At 34.3% G+C, this 16019-nt stretch overlaps 1 protein-coding gene across 1 annotated transcript in view; it reads left to right on the top strand.

Annotated features, from left to right (window-relative positions):
* The window catches only part of FSIP2 (fibrous sheath interacting protein 2), a 58692-nt gene extending 55501 nt beyond the window's left edge, over nt 1–3191 (top strand). Inside the window, exons 22-23 of the mRNA XM_004674846.1 lie at nt 1877–1946; nt 3055–3191. Coding sequence (XP_004674903.1) covers nt 1877–1946; nt 3055–3191 — 207 coding nt within the window. The remainder of the gene's footprint in view (nt 1–1876; nt 1947–3054) is intronic.
* Nucleotides 3192–16019: the final 12828 nt, after the last annotated feature.

Here is a 16019-nt window from a genome sequence, read left to right as displayed (position 1 = left end):
TCTTCTCTGCTCTCCTTGTCACTTTGACCTGGACATGGACACAGGCATGTGATATGTGAGACAACACCCATGGAAGGTTAAAGTGGAACATTCTAGACAGAAAAGTAGAAAATGGGGTGCCAGGGCTAGAGATATCCCAAGAAATCAGAGAGGGTGGATATCAAAAATGATCCCCGGCCCTCCCCGGTGATGCAGCAGGTTAAAGCACAGCACTAAGAAGCTAAAGCCACTTCCGCATGAGTTCGATTCCCGCCTGCCCCGGAGGTGACCACATGGCATGGCAGACCTCTCCTGACCCGCCCGCTGCTCCCCTCAGCAATGTAATTCGTAGATCTGCCTGTTCTGCTCCCCGCTCTGTCTCTGGTGAAGCCTCTCACTACCCCTGAACCTCTGGCTTGTACCCCAGGTCTGTATGCACAAATAAATAAATCTTTAAAAAAAAATGATCCCCTACAATCTTTTTGTGTAGTTTCTCCTGAGCTGTGCATTCATGGAACTGATGTGAAGTCATAAAAGACAAAGGCTTTTAAGAACTTAGTCTCACAGTTGTGTTCATTAAAAAGAAGAAGAAGAAGAAGAAGAAGGAGAAAGAAACAGCAAAGCATTTAAATCTGGATTTGCATTAAAACAACAGCCATAAAAGGCAGGATAGATGAGTGTCTGAAAATAAGTGCATTAATAACCTACTTAAGCAGGCAAACAAAAAGTTCTCACGAGGATTTTAAGAATGCTTAGAAAATCAAGTTATTAAAAATGCCCAGGATACAAACCCAAATTATTTTAACATGCCAAAAACTAAGACAATGTCTATAAGACATAAAGGAAAGGACAAGAGATACCAATTCCAATGCTGCCAAGTTTTGAGATTTCCAGACAAAAATTTTAAAGTAGTGATTATAATAAGGGTCCATGAAGTAATAACAAATACTAACTTCTAATGGAAAGATAGACATTTTCAGCAGAACATGGTATATCTGCTCAGCTTAAATCGGGTAGCATCCCTTCCCTGCATTAAAGTCGGTGGGTTCTGACTCTTCTAAACAAACGTCTGCCTCTGCCTTAGGGTGTTCAGTTGGTGTAGGAGCTAGGGAGTCACACCATTCAAAAACAAATGTCCACAGATAAATCTACTGTGTAGATATTTATGAATATCGGCACTTGACTGCTACATTTTACATCTCACATATGCTGCTTGCATCCTCATACACATTCTGCCTCAAATGCTCCTGTGGGAACTCTAGGAAAAACCATAATATCTATACATAATATATTTTGTATTGTATGTATTTAGACCCTCATTGATTTTTCATGTTTTTGCTTTTGTTTTTTGAAATTGCTAGCATTAGAAAATAGCTACAATGAAGCCCAGGTATCTGTCCCAGTCTACTTTTGGGAAAACTGCTGCATCTGTCCTTGAAGTAGGGGATAAAAGCCCAAAAAGTAAAGCCAGTAAATGTTACACATTCTTCTTCTATTAGGCCTGCACACCCAGTCCCTCTTACTGTCTAGACTATAGAATTTCCTTAAAGTAAATCGGGACTTGGTAGTAAACATCCATTTTCCTTTTGCCCTTTTATCTACTTTTGAAAAAGAATGCAGAAATATTATTTATTACAATTCAGCCAAAAAAGGAAGGCGTGAGACAGAGCTGTCACCTTCAGATGATTTTGAATATCTGAACATTTGCTCATCATTTAATTGTAGCCATGGTTCAAACTATGAGAGGGGAAAATCCTAGATATCATATTTGGCAAAAAGTATCAGAGAATAATTCCTTGAGGGCACAGGTTGTTACTTACATAAGATGAAACAATAGTTGTATTTCACCACTAAAGCCCAACAAAAGATGAGTTAATATTCTGCTTTGTCATGGCAGTTTATCACCATCTATGAAGGAAACAAGAATATCCTTGGCAGTGAGTGTCACTCAAAAGAAGTAATTTCAGGTATGAAATATACTATCCTATTAACAACTAGTATAACAAAATTCTCAGTGACATAATTTTGAATTTATAATTTTGATCATTTACCCTCTTGAAATAAATGCTACTTTCTTATAGTACTGAAATGTATTACTATTGAAACAATATTCCATAATCTTTATGTTACAATTTCCAGACTGTTATGCAATTCTCTTACTTTAACCAGGGGTATAAGAGATAATGACCTAACATTTATCATGGGTCAGCCATCCACATTTTATTAATATAGGAAAGTGGGCCTCATTGGTAGCTGAATGGCTGCCATGGAAAATTCCAGGTCTAGCATTTTCCAAAAGGCAGTGGAGATGGAAGTTTCAATAAAAATTTGAATGTTATCAAATATACACTTGTTTTTATACTTTATTACATCTATCACACAGTAGCAGAAAAGTACATTCCAAATTTTGTATTTTCATATAAAATAACCATTTTGTTCAATTTGGTACAGAGAAATGAAGCAACTGAAAGTTCTTTTATTTCTAGAGCTTACCTCACACTACAAAAAAAAGAAAGACTTATTTATCAGTCAACTATTATATATATATATATATATATATATAATCAACTTAAAATTTATCTCCCAGAACAGGCAATGAGGAATATTAGAACTGGATAGTGTCACTGTACAAAGTTGGAAATTAATTTCTCCTGTGAGTTCAACCCATTAGGTTTCTGTAGTTTCCTGCTAGAAACAAAGGGTCATTCTCTGCATAACTAACTAGGGGAGTTCAGAGAGCAGCAGACATAAAGATGCCCTATAAAGATGCCCTGAGAGTCTGAATGCCTGTCAGCATCCCTTTGCTAGTGTGGCCCCTTTATACTCATCTGACCTTATATAAAACTGTTTGACCTTGCCAACATGCTGCATCCAGAACAGGAGACAGTGATCCTCCTGTTTTCATCACAGAAGTATTGGAAGGATTAAATCAAAAGAATATTTGCTAATTTAAATTTGTTTTTAAATCCCAAAAAGTAATTTGTAAATGTCAATTTCTAAACTCTAATGTTGCCATGAGTACTTCAATTACAATTTTTAATAAATGTTCATATTTATTGTCTGCTTTATCCATAGAAACTCCCAAGTCTAGTGGTTCCAAACATGGACCTAATATGCTTGTGAAGGTATCTTCAGCTCTGTCAAAGGTGTTTTCTCGGAGTAACTCGAACACTTCCAAATCTCGCTCACCACCACACCATGATAAGCCCTGAATCTTCTATACCTAATATAACTATGCTTTTCTTCCTTTACAGAATAAAATGGTTTTTAAAGTATTCCAGTGTCCTTTAAGACATTTTTCATAAAACCACTCAAAACTTTTAAGAGCAGAAATAAAGTATAAGTGAGACACTTTTCTTTCATACTTCTGGATTACTTATATACTTTTATAGCATTCATCCGGGTAAGAGAAGGGTTTGATCAGTTGTTTTGGTAATGGTAAGCATTTTGAGATGAGAAGATGTTCAATGCTTGTATTCCCTGTGTGCCATAAGAATAAGGAGCAGCGCCGTCCCTGGTGGCACAGCGGTTAAAGCACAGCACTAAGAAGCTAAAGCCACTTCAGCATGAGTTTGATCCGCCCGACCTGGAGGTGACCCACATGGCGCGGCAGACCTCTCCTGGCCCGCCCGTTGCTCCCCTAAGCAGTGCACTACCTATTCTACTCCCACTCTGTCTCTGGTGAAGCCTCTCACTGCCCCCCGCACCTCTGGCCTGTACTCCAGTTCTGTATGCATAAATAAATAAAACTAAAAAATAAATAAATAAAAGAATAAGGAGTAAACAGGTATTCGTGGGATGCCAGTTAAATTTCAGGACACCCAGAAAAAATAATCTAGATTTTCCCTGTTAAATTCGTAGAGCTAGTATTTCCAAAATAGTAAGAAGATTGAGCCGAAACTCACTATGAATTCAGTGATGCAGAGATGAATCTGAATGGTCCACTGTTAAAGACATGTATATAAGCAATCAGTTTTTCCCACCTCGAGATTCATCAAGTCATAAAAGATTTCTAAGTAAATAGAACTAGTTACGTTCTTTTTGAAGTAATTACATCTTGAAGTAATTACTGTGGATGTAATACTATGTATTCACAAAATGACCATTATAACTAAAAAATAAGTGCCCTCAACATATTGATCTTTGATTATTACAGTTGTTATCTTTTGCATAGTATTTTACAAGAACATAGATCATTTGTTAAAAACACTGAAAAGCAGAATAGCTAGCTAGCTAGTATCATGATAAAAGAAAATTTTCAAAATCAGTTAAAGTTTCAGCTGTGTGGTATGGATCGAACCTCAGCATTACTTACCTCTGAAATCTAAGGATCTTGATTAAAATGTTCAAAAAGAGTTTCAAGCAGCAAAGAATGGCAGACATCATCATTATCTACCCTAAAGCTGAGTCATGAGTTTTAGGAAATGGGATATCTAAAATTTTTCTTGACAGTAGTAGCCTGTACTACAACAGACACACCCAAGTTTTATTTTTTTTTCAAAATTGTATTTACTTTAATGAAATTCTCACTGAGGTTATAACATGAAATCACAAAAAAAAGATGTGATTATATAGAATTGATTATGAAGTCATTCAACTAGTAAATTGGTCATGACTTGTACTTGATCACAAAGATCATGAATCATGCAATACATACCTTTATGAATATTATAATTAATGGCAAACATTTCCAATTCAAAACTATTTTTAGAAGAACTACTTTTTTTTTTTAAGATTTATTTGTTCACATAGAACTGGGGTACAGGCCAGAGGCTCAGGGTGAGAGGCTTCATCAGAGACAGAATGAGGAGCAGAATAGGCAGATTTACGAAGTACACTGCTGAGGGGAGCAGCGGGTGGGTCAGGAGAGGTTTGCTGAGCCATGTGGTCACCTCCCAGGCAGGCGGGGATTGAACTTATGCGGAAGTGCTTTAGCTTCTCAGTGCTGTGCTTTAACCCGCTGCGCCACCAGGGAGGGCCAGAAGAACTACTTTTATCAAAAGGCATGAATTGACAGTGGTATTGAAAGCACTCTATCAATGTTCCTATCAACGTCTTATCTATGTTCTTCAGTCACTGGTATTACATTTGTTTAAATTATCTTTAAACTTAAAAGACTATTTTACTATATATTTTATCAAGATATCAAAAGTTGATAAAATAAATAAACCCATAGCAATATGATTTAAAAACATTCTGGTTTCACAAAAATTCACTTATCAAATATTTAATTGACAAATGCATATTACCTGTACATCTACAGTGGGTGAAATTTCTAGAGATTAGTCTTTGAGGTGTTGATCCTGAAAAATGCCTTGGTTGTTGATTCTGTTTATGTTGTACTAAAACAGGACTGGCAAGCCCTTTTTATTTGAAGAGCTAGATAACAAACACAAGTTTTCAGGGTATATCACTGTCAAAATTACTCCACTGCATCTTTTCACCATAAAAGCAGTCATATATGTTACATGAATAACTGTTTGTAATTGCGATTCAATGAAAATTTATCTATGCACACTAACATTTTGAATTTTAAATTTTTACATTACAACATGTTATGTGATTATTTTTCAAGGATTTAAATATTTTATAACATTTCTTAACTTTCAGTATGTTCAGAAATAGATGGCATTTCAGATTTTGCCCATGGGAAATAGTTTACTGAACATTGCATATGAACATTTGCCAGAATTAATTGATTACGCCACAAATGGCATAGTGTATCTCTTTTAAAATGAATTTTACTAGTAGAGTTTCATGTTTCACTACAAAAAAAATGACTAATGTTGAAATGCTCACTTCTGTAGTGATTTGGTTACTGAATACATTACTGAGAAGTTACATGAGCATTATGCTAAAATATGCCTTGAGTTAGGGGGAAAATTTAGACATTGATTTAGATTTTAGACACTGAAAACTCATACCCAGATCTAGAACATGTGGTATATTGCTACACAATGCAATACTATTCATCTATTTTTTAAAAAAATGATTTTTGCCTTTTGTAACTAAATGGATAGAACTTTACCTAACTTTGTAACCGAAATAAGTCAGAAGGAGAAAAAAAATACCAAATGATTTCACTCATGGAGGGTTCTAAGGATGTGTGGTAGGAATGATGTTGGTAATACATCTAAGGAAGCATGAGCCTGTTCTCCTAAAACATAAGCAATATGGTAAATCAATGTTACCTACATAAAATACTACAAAATGATACTGTTTTCATATTTCATAGAGATGGTGGGAAGAACTAAGACATGCAGATGTTCAATAGATTTTTACTTTAAGTTAGCATCAATTACTAATCTTGTTTAGCAATTTCTTTTTACAGATGAAAAAAATGGAAGTCAATATAATTTAATGGATTCTACCCAAGTTCATAAATTTTAAAACCATGCTTACAACTGTTTATTCTAAATAAGTTATTTTGCTATACAACATGTTGATGAACTTAAGTTGAACCATCTTCTTTTTTTTTTTCTAAAATGAATTAATACTGTTAATTCACTAGTTACCATTCAGATCAAATATCCTCAACCTGACATCTTAGAACAATGTCTTAATGCTCCCTCACTAGCCAGATATAGTCAGTGAGTCTGTTGTAGATGTTCCATATACTCTGAAAATATGAGGAGAACGTGACAATCTCACCTTCTTCCAAAATACCCAGAAGCTGCTCTTGCACCAAAGTGAAAAAAATACATATCTGTTTACAGGTAATATTTTGGAGAATTCAAAGAACTAAACTTGTTTTTGTTTTCTCAAAAGCTAACGGACTTTTTTCCAGCTCGAGTATGATCAAAAGATTTGTATATACATTCCTTGTTATACACATGAACTCCCTCTGACTTGAGCCATCAAATCTAAATATATGACCTTAGAAAACAACAAAGAAAATATGAGTTTAGTTTTTCGACTTGAGAAATGTGCTTCATATTTTTTTTTTTTTATGTTATAAGCTGGACATATCATTCAGGAACAATTGTATTTTGTGCTTTCAAGTTTCCTATTGCTAAAATGTGCCAGGTTCTGGTATCATTAAATACATACCCATACCCACACACAAATTTGCATCTGATCAACTTTTCTACATGATTACATAAAAGATACAATTCACAAACCTAAATTCTTCAAAGATGGGGTAAATTTTATTTGTCTTAACTAAAATATAAAAGTTTTAAAGTAATACTACAGCATAATCAGAATAATGATCATTATCAATATGTTATGATTAAAATTATGTATTCATTTCCAAAAATTATGTATTTCAAGCTTGCTGACAGCTCACTTTAACCATTGACTGAATAAACTATTTTCCTTTTAATATATTTATCTTATGATTTATTTTTATTGTAATATAAGGAAAAAGAAAGCAGCTGCATTCTCCAGCTGTGACAAAGTGTTTCAATAAATGAAGCAAGCAAAATCAGTAATAAATAAAGCAATTTCGTTCTTTACAAAAACGACCATCTCTAATGTCAAAACTTAGCTAGTGTATAGCTTAGCAGCTGGTATGGCTAAGGGGAATAATCACAGAGAAATTAGGTTGCCACTCTTTCAGCTATATTATACTGACAAGGTCATACTAAGATTACTGTGGGAAACATTTAAGAGCTTTCCTTTTGAATTCACTACCAAGAAACTATCTCATTTCACTTAGGTCACTGATATCAGTTGAGTGACAGAATGTATTCCATTACTACTACCACAAAGCAATTAACTTCCATTTCCCATTGTAGGCAGAGTACAGAGTGCTCTCTAATGATGAAAGGGGGGAAATGTACTAAATTCTTAAAGTTGATGTAAAAATGTTATAGTGCATCTCCAGAGGTTGCAATGTTTCCAGAAGAGCTAGGACTTGTGGAAATAGACAAAATGGGTTCAAATGACGCTCTTGGAAAATCCATCATCTTACATATATACTATGCCTCGTTTGAAAAACTCCTAAACCTAAATTAAAATATCCCCAAGTAAAAAAAAAGAAAATCCCAAAGTATCTTAAGAAGAAGTATTTTCTAGCAACTACTAAATGTGTAAATTTTGAAGTTTAGAGTTATGTCTAACATATATTACAATTCTAATGTCATTGTATCACACAACTACCATACAATCACACAACTATGTATCAAACCCAATCTGTAATAATGTTCTCTCACTAATATTTAGTTATCAGAGATCAAGGCATAATCTATCTATCAATCCAGGAATGTATCTAGAACTTACACTTATCAGTGAATAAGTATAAGCACTGTGTTCACATTACATTAAATATTTAGTTTAGTATTTGTATGTCACCTTATGGTTCATATTTTTGTGTATATTAGTATATCTAATAACTATGAAAGTATTGCCTTACTTACTATGCTACCATTAATTTCAAAAGAGTAAATAATAGCTTTCTGCTATATGTAGAATCATTTGTATCCACTGTTTTATACTGTGAAGTATAAAAATTCCCCAAAATAACTATCAGTCATTATTATCATATTAATATACTAATTTGGGGGAACAAGTTAGTGATATTATCAAATAAAAAAGAAAGAAAATCTTAAAATTGAGAACCAATGGAGAAAAGAGAAGAGAATTTTGCATCATTATTTTAATACAAATGGTTTTATGTTATTTTTGTGACCTGAAATGCATCTCTATTATTGGGCATTTCTAAAATGCAATTGTTTTATATATTACTCGTGAAGAAACTCTATATTATGAATATGTTGATATTCTTGTCAACTTGCTTGAGCTGTTAAATGTTCACCAAGTACATGATAGGATACTTTATCTCCAAAGACTGGAGTCTGAAGATAAATTAGAAATTTTGTCTGCAATTACCAAGTGATTACAGTGAATTAAAATGCTGCTTGTTGCTATATCATACCCCATTAAATGGTCAGTGAGATCAAACTATTTTCTTAATGATAATGTATACTAATAACAATAAAGAAGGAAGGTAAATTTGTCTTTTTCATGCTTGCTTACTTATAGGTATTTCTGTCCACATGATCTCGTATTAAAATAGGTTGAATTAGCTCTCTTCAATTTTTCAAAAAAGGGTAAAGGAATTACACTCTTCTTGCTATTTTTGTTTTAGATATTGTTTCATAGGTCTGTAAATGCATACAATAAAATATTTCATAAGCTATATTTATTTTTAGCTATGTATTATATATGATAGCTATTTTAAGTTAATAAATTCTAAAACAAATAACCATAACATTACAAAGCTAAGTGATACAATCAGAAATATGACATTAGCAAAGAAACAAAATCTCTAGAAACTGTCCTAAATAAGTGGAATTTTATATTACCTGAAGAGAATCAAAAGTCATATTTAAACAGCCCAGTTATATTAAAAAAAAAAAACTATTAAAATCAGAAAAAGAATAAATGAACAAAATGAAAGCATCAACAGAGAAGTCATAAAAAAAAAGAACAAAATAAAAATTCTGGAGCTGAAGAATACAACTACAATTACATATTGCTTAATGACATTTTGGTTAATATTATGTTTATTACAACAGTCTTGGTGCACTACACTATACAGGTAAGTCTAGGTGGGTAGTAGCCTATGCCATCTGGCATCCATCAAAATCACCCAGAAATGCTGATATCCATGCCCAGAATAACTGATACAGTAGTTCTGAGATATTGCCAAGAATTGTATTTTTAAAAATATCCCCATAAATGACAATCTGCTGGTATGGACTCTATATAGACAAATACTCAAACTATAATTCAGTTTCAAGAAAAAGCTTGCAAAGTAGCAGGGAGCCCTCAAGAGAGTATTAACAGTCAGATGATACCCTGTGGAGTCAAAAGAATCACACTGAGATAGAGGTGTCAGCAGAACTGTTTCTTCTGAGGCCCTGGGTTTGTACACAGCTATCTTCTCCCTGAGTCTCTTAACGGGTCTCTGCTAAATCACCAGTTACAATTACTCAGGATTCCATCTCAGTGATATCATTTAACTGCAATTATTTTTCAAAAGTCTGAATTTTCAAATAAAATCACACTGAGGGGGTCAAAGGCATTGGATTTCAACACTGGAGTGGGGGGAGGGACACCATTCAGTCTATAACATCATGACCTTGCAGGCAAGAGGCAAAGAAAAAGTAGATTGTACATTGTACAATGGTCCATGTTTGTGCACAGAGTGGTACTGGGAGATGATTGGTTATATGATAGGCAGACAGAAGAAGGGGCATCACAGGGCTGAGGATGCTGGGGGGGGAAACCACACAGCTCTTTACTGACTCAGATAACCAGGAAGGAGTGGAGGAAGTGCCAGAAGCAGAAAAGAACCAAGTCAGAGAGAAGTGTTTCTTAGTTAGAAAGTTTCAGCTGAGATACCTGTAAATTACCCAGTCTATAGCCTCTAAGTGGAGACACCTGAGCTAGAAGACTGGTGTCACTGTCAGTCAATATCCTTGACTGTAACCCCCTATGTAACTCTCAAAACTGAGTGCTGATGGACACAAGGCATAAATAAGTGAAAATCTACCTTTTAAATATATATTAGAAACATACAATCTAGGAGCAATAAAAATAATTTAAACAGAAAGTATGCTAACAAAGAGAATGTGGAGATAAATAAAGCCTCCCCAAATGAGAGAGAACAAAGGTTATTTATGCAGAGCTTAAACAGCAGGGCAGTCAGCCCTCCTCCCTTGCATTTGGCAGTGACTCAAAAACAAGCCTATGAATGGGGAAAGCTTTATATGGAAAAAAGGAAAGATTTCAAGTAAGTCTGCTTGGAGGCTGTTGCCATGGAGAGAGCTGGAAGTAGGCTGACTGGAAGCAGGTCATCCTATAGAATTGGCTATGGGAGCATATTTGGATTTCTTGGTTTGTCCCAAGTTAAAAATTTTAGAAAATTTGAGGGAAGTTGTCAGCAATTTATCAAATCCTAGTTGTTTGGGGTCAATAGCTACTTAGGCAGTTGTTCAGTTCCCTGGGCTGGCTACTGCTGAAAAGGGTCAGAATTCGATATGTATATATAGTCTGGCCATCATCATTTGTATACTCACTCTTTCAATGAGAAGGCATTAAACATTAGGGCAAAATTTGATGACTAAATTGCACTGTCAGTTTCTGACTAAAGTGCAAGTAATGCATTCCTTTTGTATTTTCTCTGGAAAGAACGGTTAATATCTGAAATTGAAAATAACAGTAACACATCATATGTAGTTATAATTAAAATTATATTGTAATACATGGAAGGAATTCACAAAAAAAATAAGTACAATAAGTATGAACAAACTGTAAAATGCTGAGGAGACAAAAATCAAAATCTGTAATACCCCCAGAAAGTGAATGCAATGCAAAAAAAAAATAAGAAGAAGAAGAAGAATAACAAAAGATTAGTGAGATTAAAGATCCTAGTGGCAAATTATATATATACATATATTTTTTTTCTTTACCCCATTTTCCTCCTTAAAAAATACAACTTGGAATAGCATGTTAACAACGGCATATTTTCCATGGTGTTGATATGATTAATGATTTGAGAACAACAAAACTTTGATCTGTCTCGATCAGTATAAAAATAAATGTCAATTGTATTTGGCCTCTTTATTTGAAAGAATAAAGAATACCAAAACCTCAAAAATAGAAAGTTATATTTCACTTTGAAAACCAAAAGACATTTTTATAGTCTGACAGTTTGATGTGATGATTTATAGTTCAGCCTCTGAAATCCAGTTGCCAATGGAGAAATCCTATCTCTGACACTTATAAGCTAGCTGTTTCTGTAACATGGGATTCTTATCATTATTATGTACCATGTATTTCAAGCACTTAACCCTAAGCACCTGTATTAATATCTTTTCAAAGTTAGCTGTTCAATATATTATTCACAAGAAAGAAATATTGAATACTTTGATATTTTTCAGTCATGTTTTAAGAACTTTGGATACAGTGGTAAACCAAATAGACACCTTCATAGTTGTTCAAGAGAAGAGCAATATAAAGAGTGCTAGAGAATGATTGTGTAGGAAAGAATATTTAATACAGATGATTCAGGAATAACTCTGACAGAGACCTGACAGAAAAGCCACATGGAAAGCCACATGGAAAGCCACATGGAGAGGACAAACAGTATGATAGAAGGAAATTTGTAATGTCAGTACACTGCAATACACTCGTTATATGTTTCAAGAAGCATAAGACCATAGTGGACAGAATAGAAACCATGAAGTATTTTGAGCTGAGCGATGACTTGATTTTACTTTTAAAGGATTATACTGACTGCTTTTGTAGTAAGGTAGACATAGAAGGGTATTACCTTTATCTTTACTAGTTGTCCATCTGTATTATGTTTTATTAAATATGCAAAAAGGAAGGAAGACAATAACATTGTCTTGATTTTCTGAGGTGACATAATGAGGACTCTCTTGAGGAAAAATCTAAAACAAAGGGAAATGGAGGTATTGATTTGGGTTTTCTGACTTTTTGAACTTACTATAATTTTAATAATAATTCTGATCTGTATTCATATCAAAGGAAGGCTGTGACTTACAAGGATTATTAGTGGGTCCAACCAAGACTCGCAGAATAGGATAATTTTTACTCTCGCATAAACTGTGGTGGCAAAAACTATCTGGGCAGAATGACCCAAAAAACAGAAACATCCTGCCCCTGACCTTTAAAAACGAGGTAAATGGTACTTGCATACACATTGCATCACTTGAAACAAAGTCTGAGAAGTCAGAGAGATTAAGGACAATGCTTAATTCAATGTTGTAATATAAAATGTTCACATAAAGGATTTGGTGACTATATAGGAAATCTGTTCCTTTTAGTTTAAAATATAATATCTCTTGAGTTAAAATTTGCTACAACTCTTAAAAATATTAATATTAAAAATATTAAAAACAAAGAGAAGTCCTCAAAGTGAATGTCGTGGATAATGGAGCATTTTTGTGTAGAGTGTTTCAGCAGGTACCACCTTTTTCAGTCAATTTTATGTTTATTTTAGATTTACCCACTCGATCTGTCTATTAGAATGTTTGTTACTAATCTTAATCTTGAACAAACTTTGTTACGAAGACATGAAGTTGGAAACATTTACCTGAAAATAGCCATTACATAATAGCTCAGAAAAAGAAATTCAACTCATTATGTTGAGACTAGATTTTAAAGCAGAAAAGATAATTTAATGTAGCAAATATTTGATTTTTTTATCAAAAAATCCTGCAAGTTACCTCATGAATAAAGAATCATTTTTATGGTTCTTAATATGTATAAACATAAAGCTATTATTTTACAAAGTGTGTGCATATTTCTGATATTACAAAGATATGTTACATTTAAATATACTCTTACCAATGTTGAAATATGTTATAATTCCTCAATGAGTTTGTTTTGGGTTTCAATATGGATTTACAATTAGACCAACGTTGATTTAAACAAAATTTGTGTTTGCAACCAAGAAAGTGAGTATTTTATGTAATTGAAACATCAGTGGTACCCATTATACCTGGAGTTTATATCTCTATCCTCCAGAAGAGCTCTAGTATCTTTAATTTTTTTTTTTTTTTTGTCCATACAGAACTGGGGTACAGGCCAGAGGCTCAGGGGTGGCGAGAGGCTTCACCAGAGACAGAGTGGGGAACAGAACAGGCAGATCGACAAAGTACACTGCTGAGGGGAGCAGCGGGCGGGCCAGGAGAGGTCTGCCATGCCATGTGGTCACCTCCGGGGCAGGTGGGAATCGAATTCATGTGGAAGCGGCTTTAGTTTCTCAGTGCAGTGCTTTAACCCACTACGCCACCAGGGAGGGCCTCTAGTATCTTTAATTTTATCTTGAATTATATTTATAAAATAGCTGTTTTATGGATTTGTTACACAATTATTTCATAACAACATAAGGACTCCACTTTCATTTCATTAGCATATTTGTCTTTTAATTATGTTTTATGGTTGTGTAGGAAATTTTGCTATGTATTTTATACATATTTTGAATATTAGAAACTACATTAAGTTAACTGATATCTTTGAATAGTCACAATAGACCTTAGTGAAAAAACTTCACTTCAAACATTTTGGTAGATATGGAGATGTACTATCAGATTTTACATCAGTGAAACTGAAGGGCATTAGATAATTTCCAGCTGATAACTTCCTCAGAAACTGCATCCACTGCAGAAAGCTGGCCTCACCCAACTCCATGCCTTAGGGTGCAGCTGGTATCCAGTGAGTGAGAGACAGGAGAATGCACCTGCCTGATCCTTTTAACTCAACAGGATGTCAGCTGATGCATAATACATTCTTCAGAGCTCTCTGCAGGTTTGCAAGGTTTTTCTTGACCCTGCATTACTATAGTTAGAGTGTTCATCTAGACAAAGTCCATACCAGCAGATTATCATTAACAGGGATATTTTTTAAAACAAATTCTTGGCAAAATCTCAGAACTACTGAAATCAGATATTCTGGGTATGGATATCAGAGTTTCTGGGTAATTGTGATGGATGTTAAAGTTTGAGACCTCACTGCTCTCCTCAATCTTTCATCCTCCCTCTTTCTAAAAGAGACATTAGCCCCTAGTAAATATCTTTCACCCCAGTTCTTTCTCAATATGTGTTCATTGGGTTCACAGCCTGTGGCAAATTTGTTAAACTAATACCAACATTTTTCAAGGCCCTTAATATCAACCTGAAAATATATATGGAAGACATTTTTAAGAACACACAGAAATTTTATACCTAAAATCACTAGAATATTCTCTTAGGGAGCAAAAACTTACTTAGTCTCTTAGTTTCAAAACTATCCCTATATACTTTGCTCAGTGATTGAGAAGTTGGAAATCTAAAAACTAGATTTAGCTAACTCTGCCACCAGCTGAGAGTTTATCTCTCCAAGTGGGGTTCCTGGTAAAATAGAAGGCTGGCAGTGAGAAGAAACTCCAGCTTCCTCATCTGATTGGCTGTCTATGAACCTAGGACAGCTAGTTCTAGAATCCAGCTCCTTTTGACACACCCAGCATAATTAAATAATCCTTTATTTTTATTAATGCTCTTTCTATCAGATATGCTCTTTCTATCAGATATGCTCTTTCTATCAGATATGTATCAGATATGTATTTTGACAATATTTCCTCCCAATTTATGGTTTGCTGGTTAATTTTCTTACTATCTCTATTGAAGAACATCACAAATTTAATTTTGATGATGTATCATTTTATGGATTTTATGATTCACAATTTTGTTTTGTCCAGAGTTAGAAATAGGAAATCTTTGCCTAGCTCCAGATTACAAGATTTCTTTCCCTTTCTTTTCTTCTCAAAATTTTGTTTTTGAGTTTTTACATTTAAATTAATGGTCAATATTAAATAAAGAACTATAAATACTATAAGTGGGGCTTTAAATTCAATTTCTTTCTCATGCAAATATTCAACTTTATTGTCACAGTTTTAAAGATTATCTATTATTCCCCTCTGGATTTTGGAAACCTTCATCAAAACTAAATTTACCATGAAATGTATAAATTTCTAAACTATTATGTGTCATCAACACATACACATATGATATCACACTAATAATTTCTATAGCTTTGTAGTACATACAAAGCCACCCACTTTAAATCCTTCAACTTGCTCTTTTTTAGAAAAATATTAATATTTCTAGGATTTTCATGTTTTCTCAACTTATAAACTTCTGAGAATCAACTTGTAAACTTCTGAGAAAAAAACCTCAGTGGTATTTATGGAATCTAGTGCATGCAAGATTTTTTATATGGTCATATGACAAATATTAGCAGAAGAAAATAACTTAGCTTTCAAAACAAAACAAAAAACTCAATTAAAAAATCAGCAGGGGGGCCCTCCCTGGTGGCGCAGCGGGTTAAAGCACAGCACTGAGAATCTGAAGCCACTTCCGTATGAGTTCAATTCCCGCCTGCCGCCTGCCCCGGAGGAGACCACATGGCGAGCCAGACCTCTCCTGACCCGCCCGCTGCTCCCCTCAGCAGTGTACTTCGTCGATCTGCCTGTTCTGCTCCCCACTCTGTCTCTGGTGAAGCCTCTCACCGCCCCTGAGCCTCTG

Source organism: Condylura cristata, unplaced genomic scaffold, assembly GCF_000260355.1.
Source record: "Condylura cristata isolate star-nosed mole 26May11 unplaced genomic scaffold, ConCri1.0 scaffold00002, whole genome shotgun sequence".
Classification (NCBI taxonomy): Eukaryota; Metazoa; Chordata; class Mammalia; order Eulipotyphla; family Talpidae; genus Condylura; species Condylura cristata.
The sequence above is the reverse complement of the archived record's forward strand: the minus strand, read 5'-3'. Positions and strand labels throughout refer to the sequence as shown.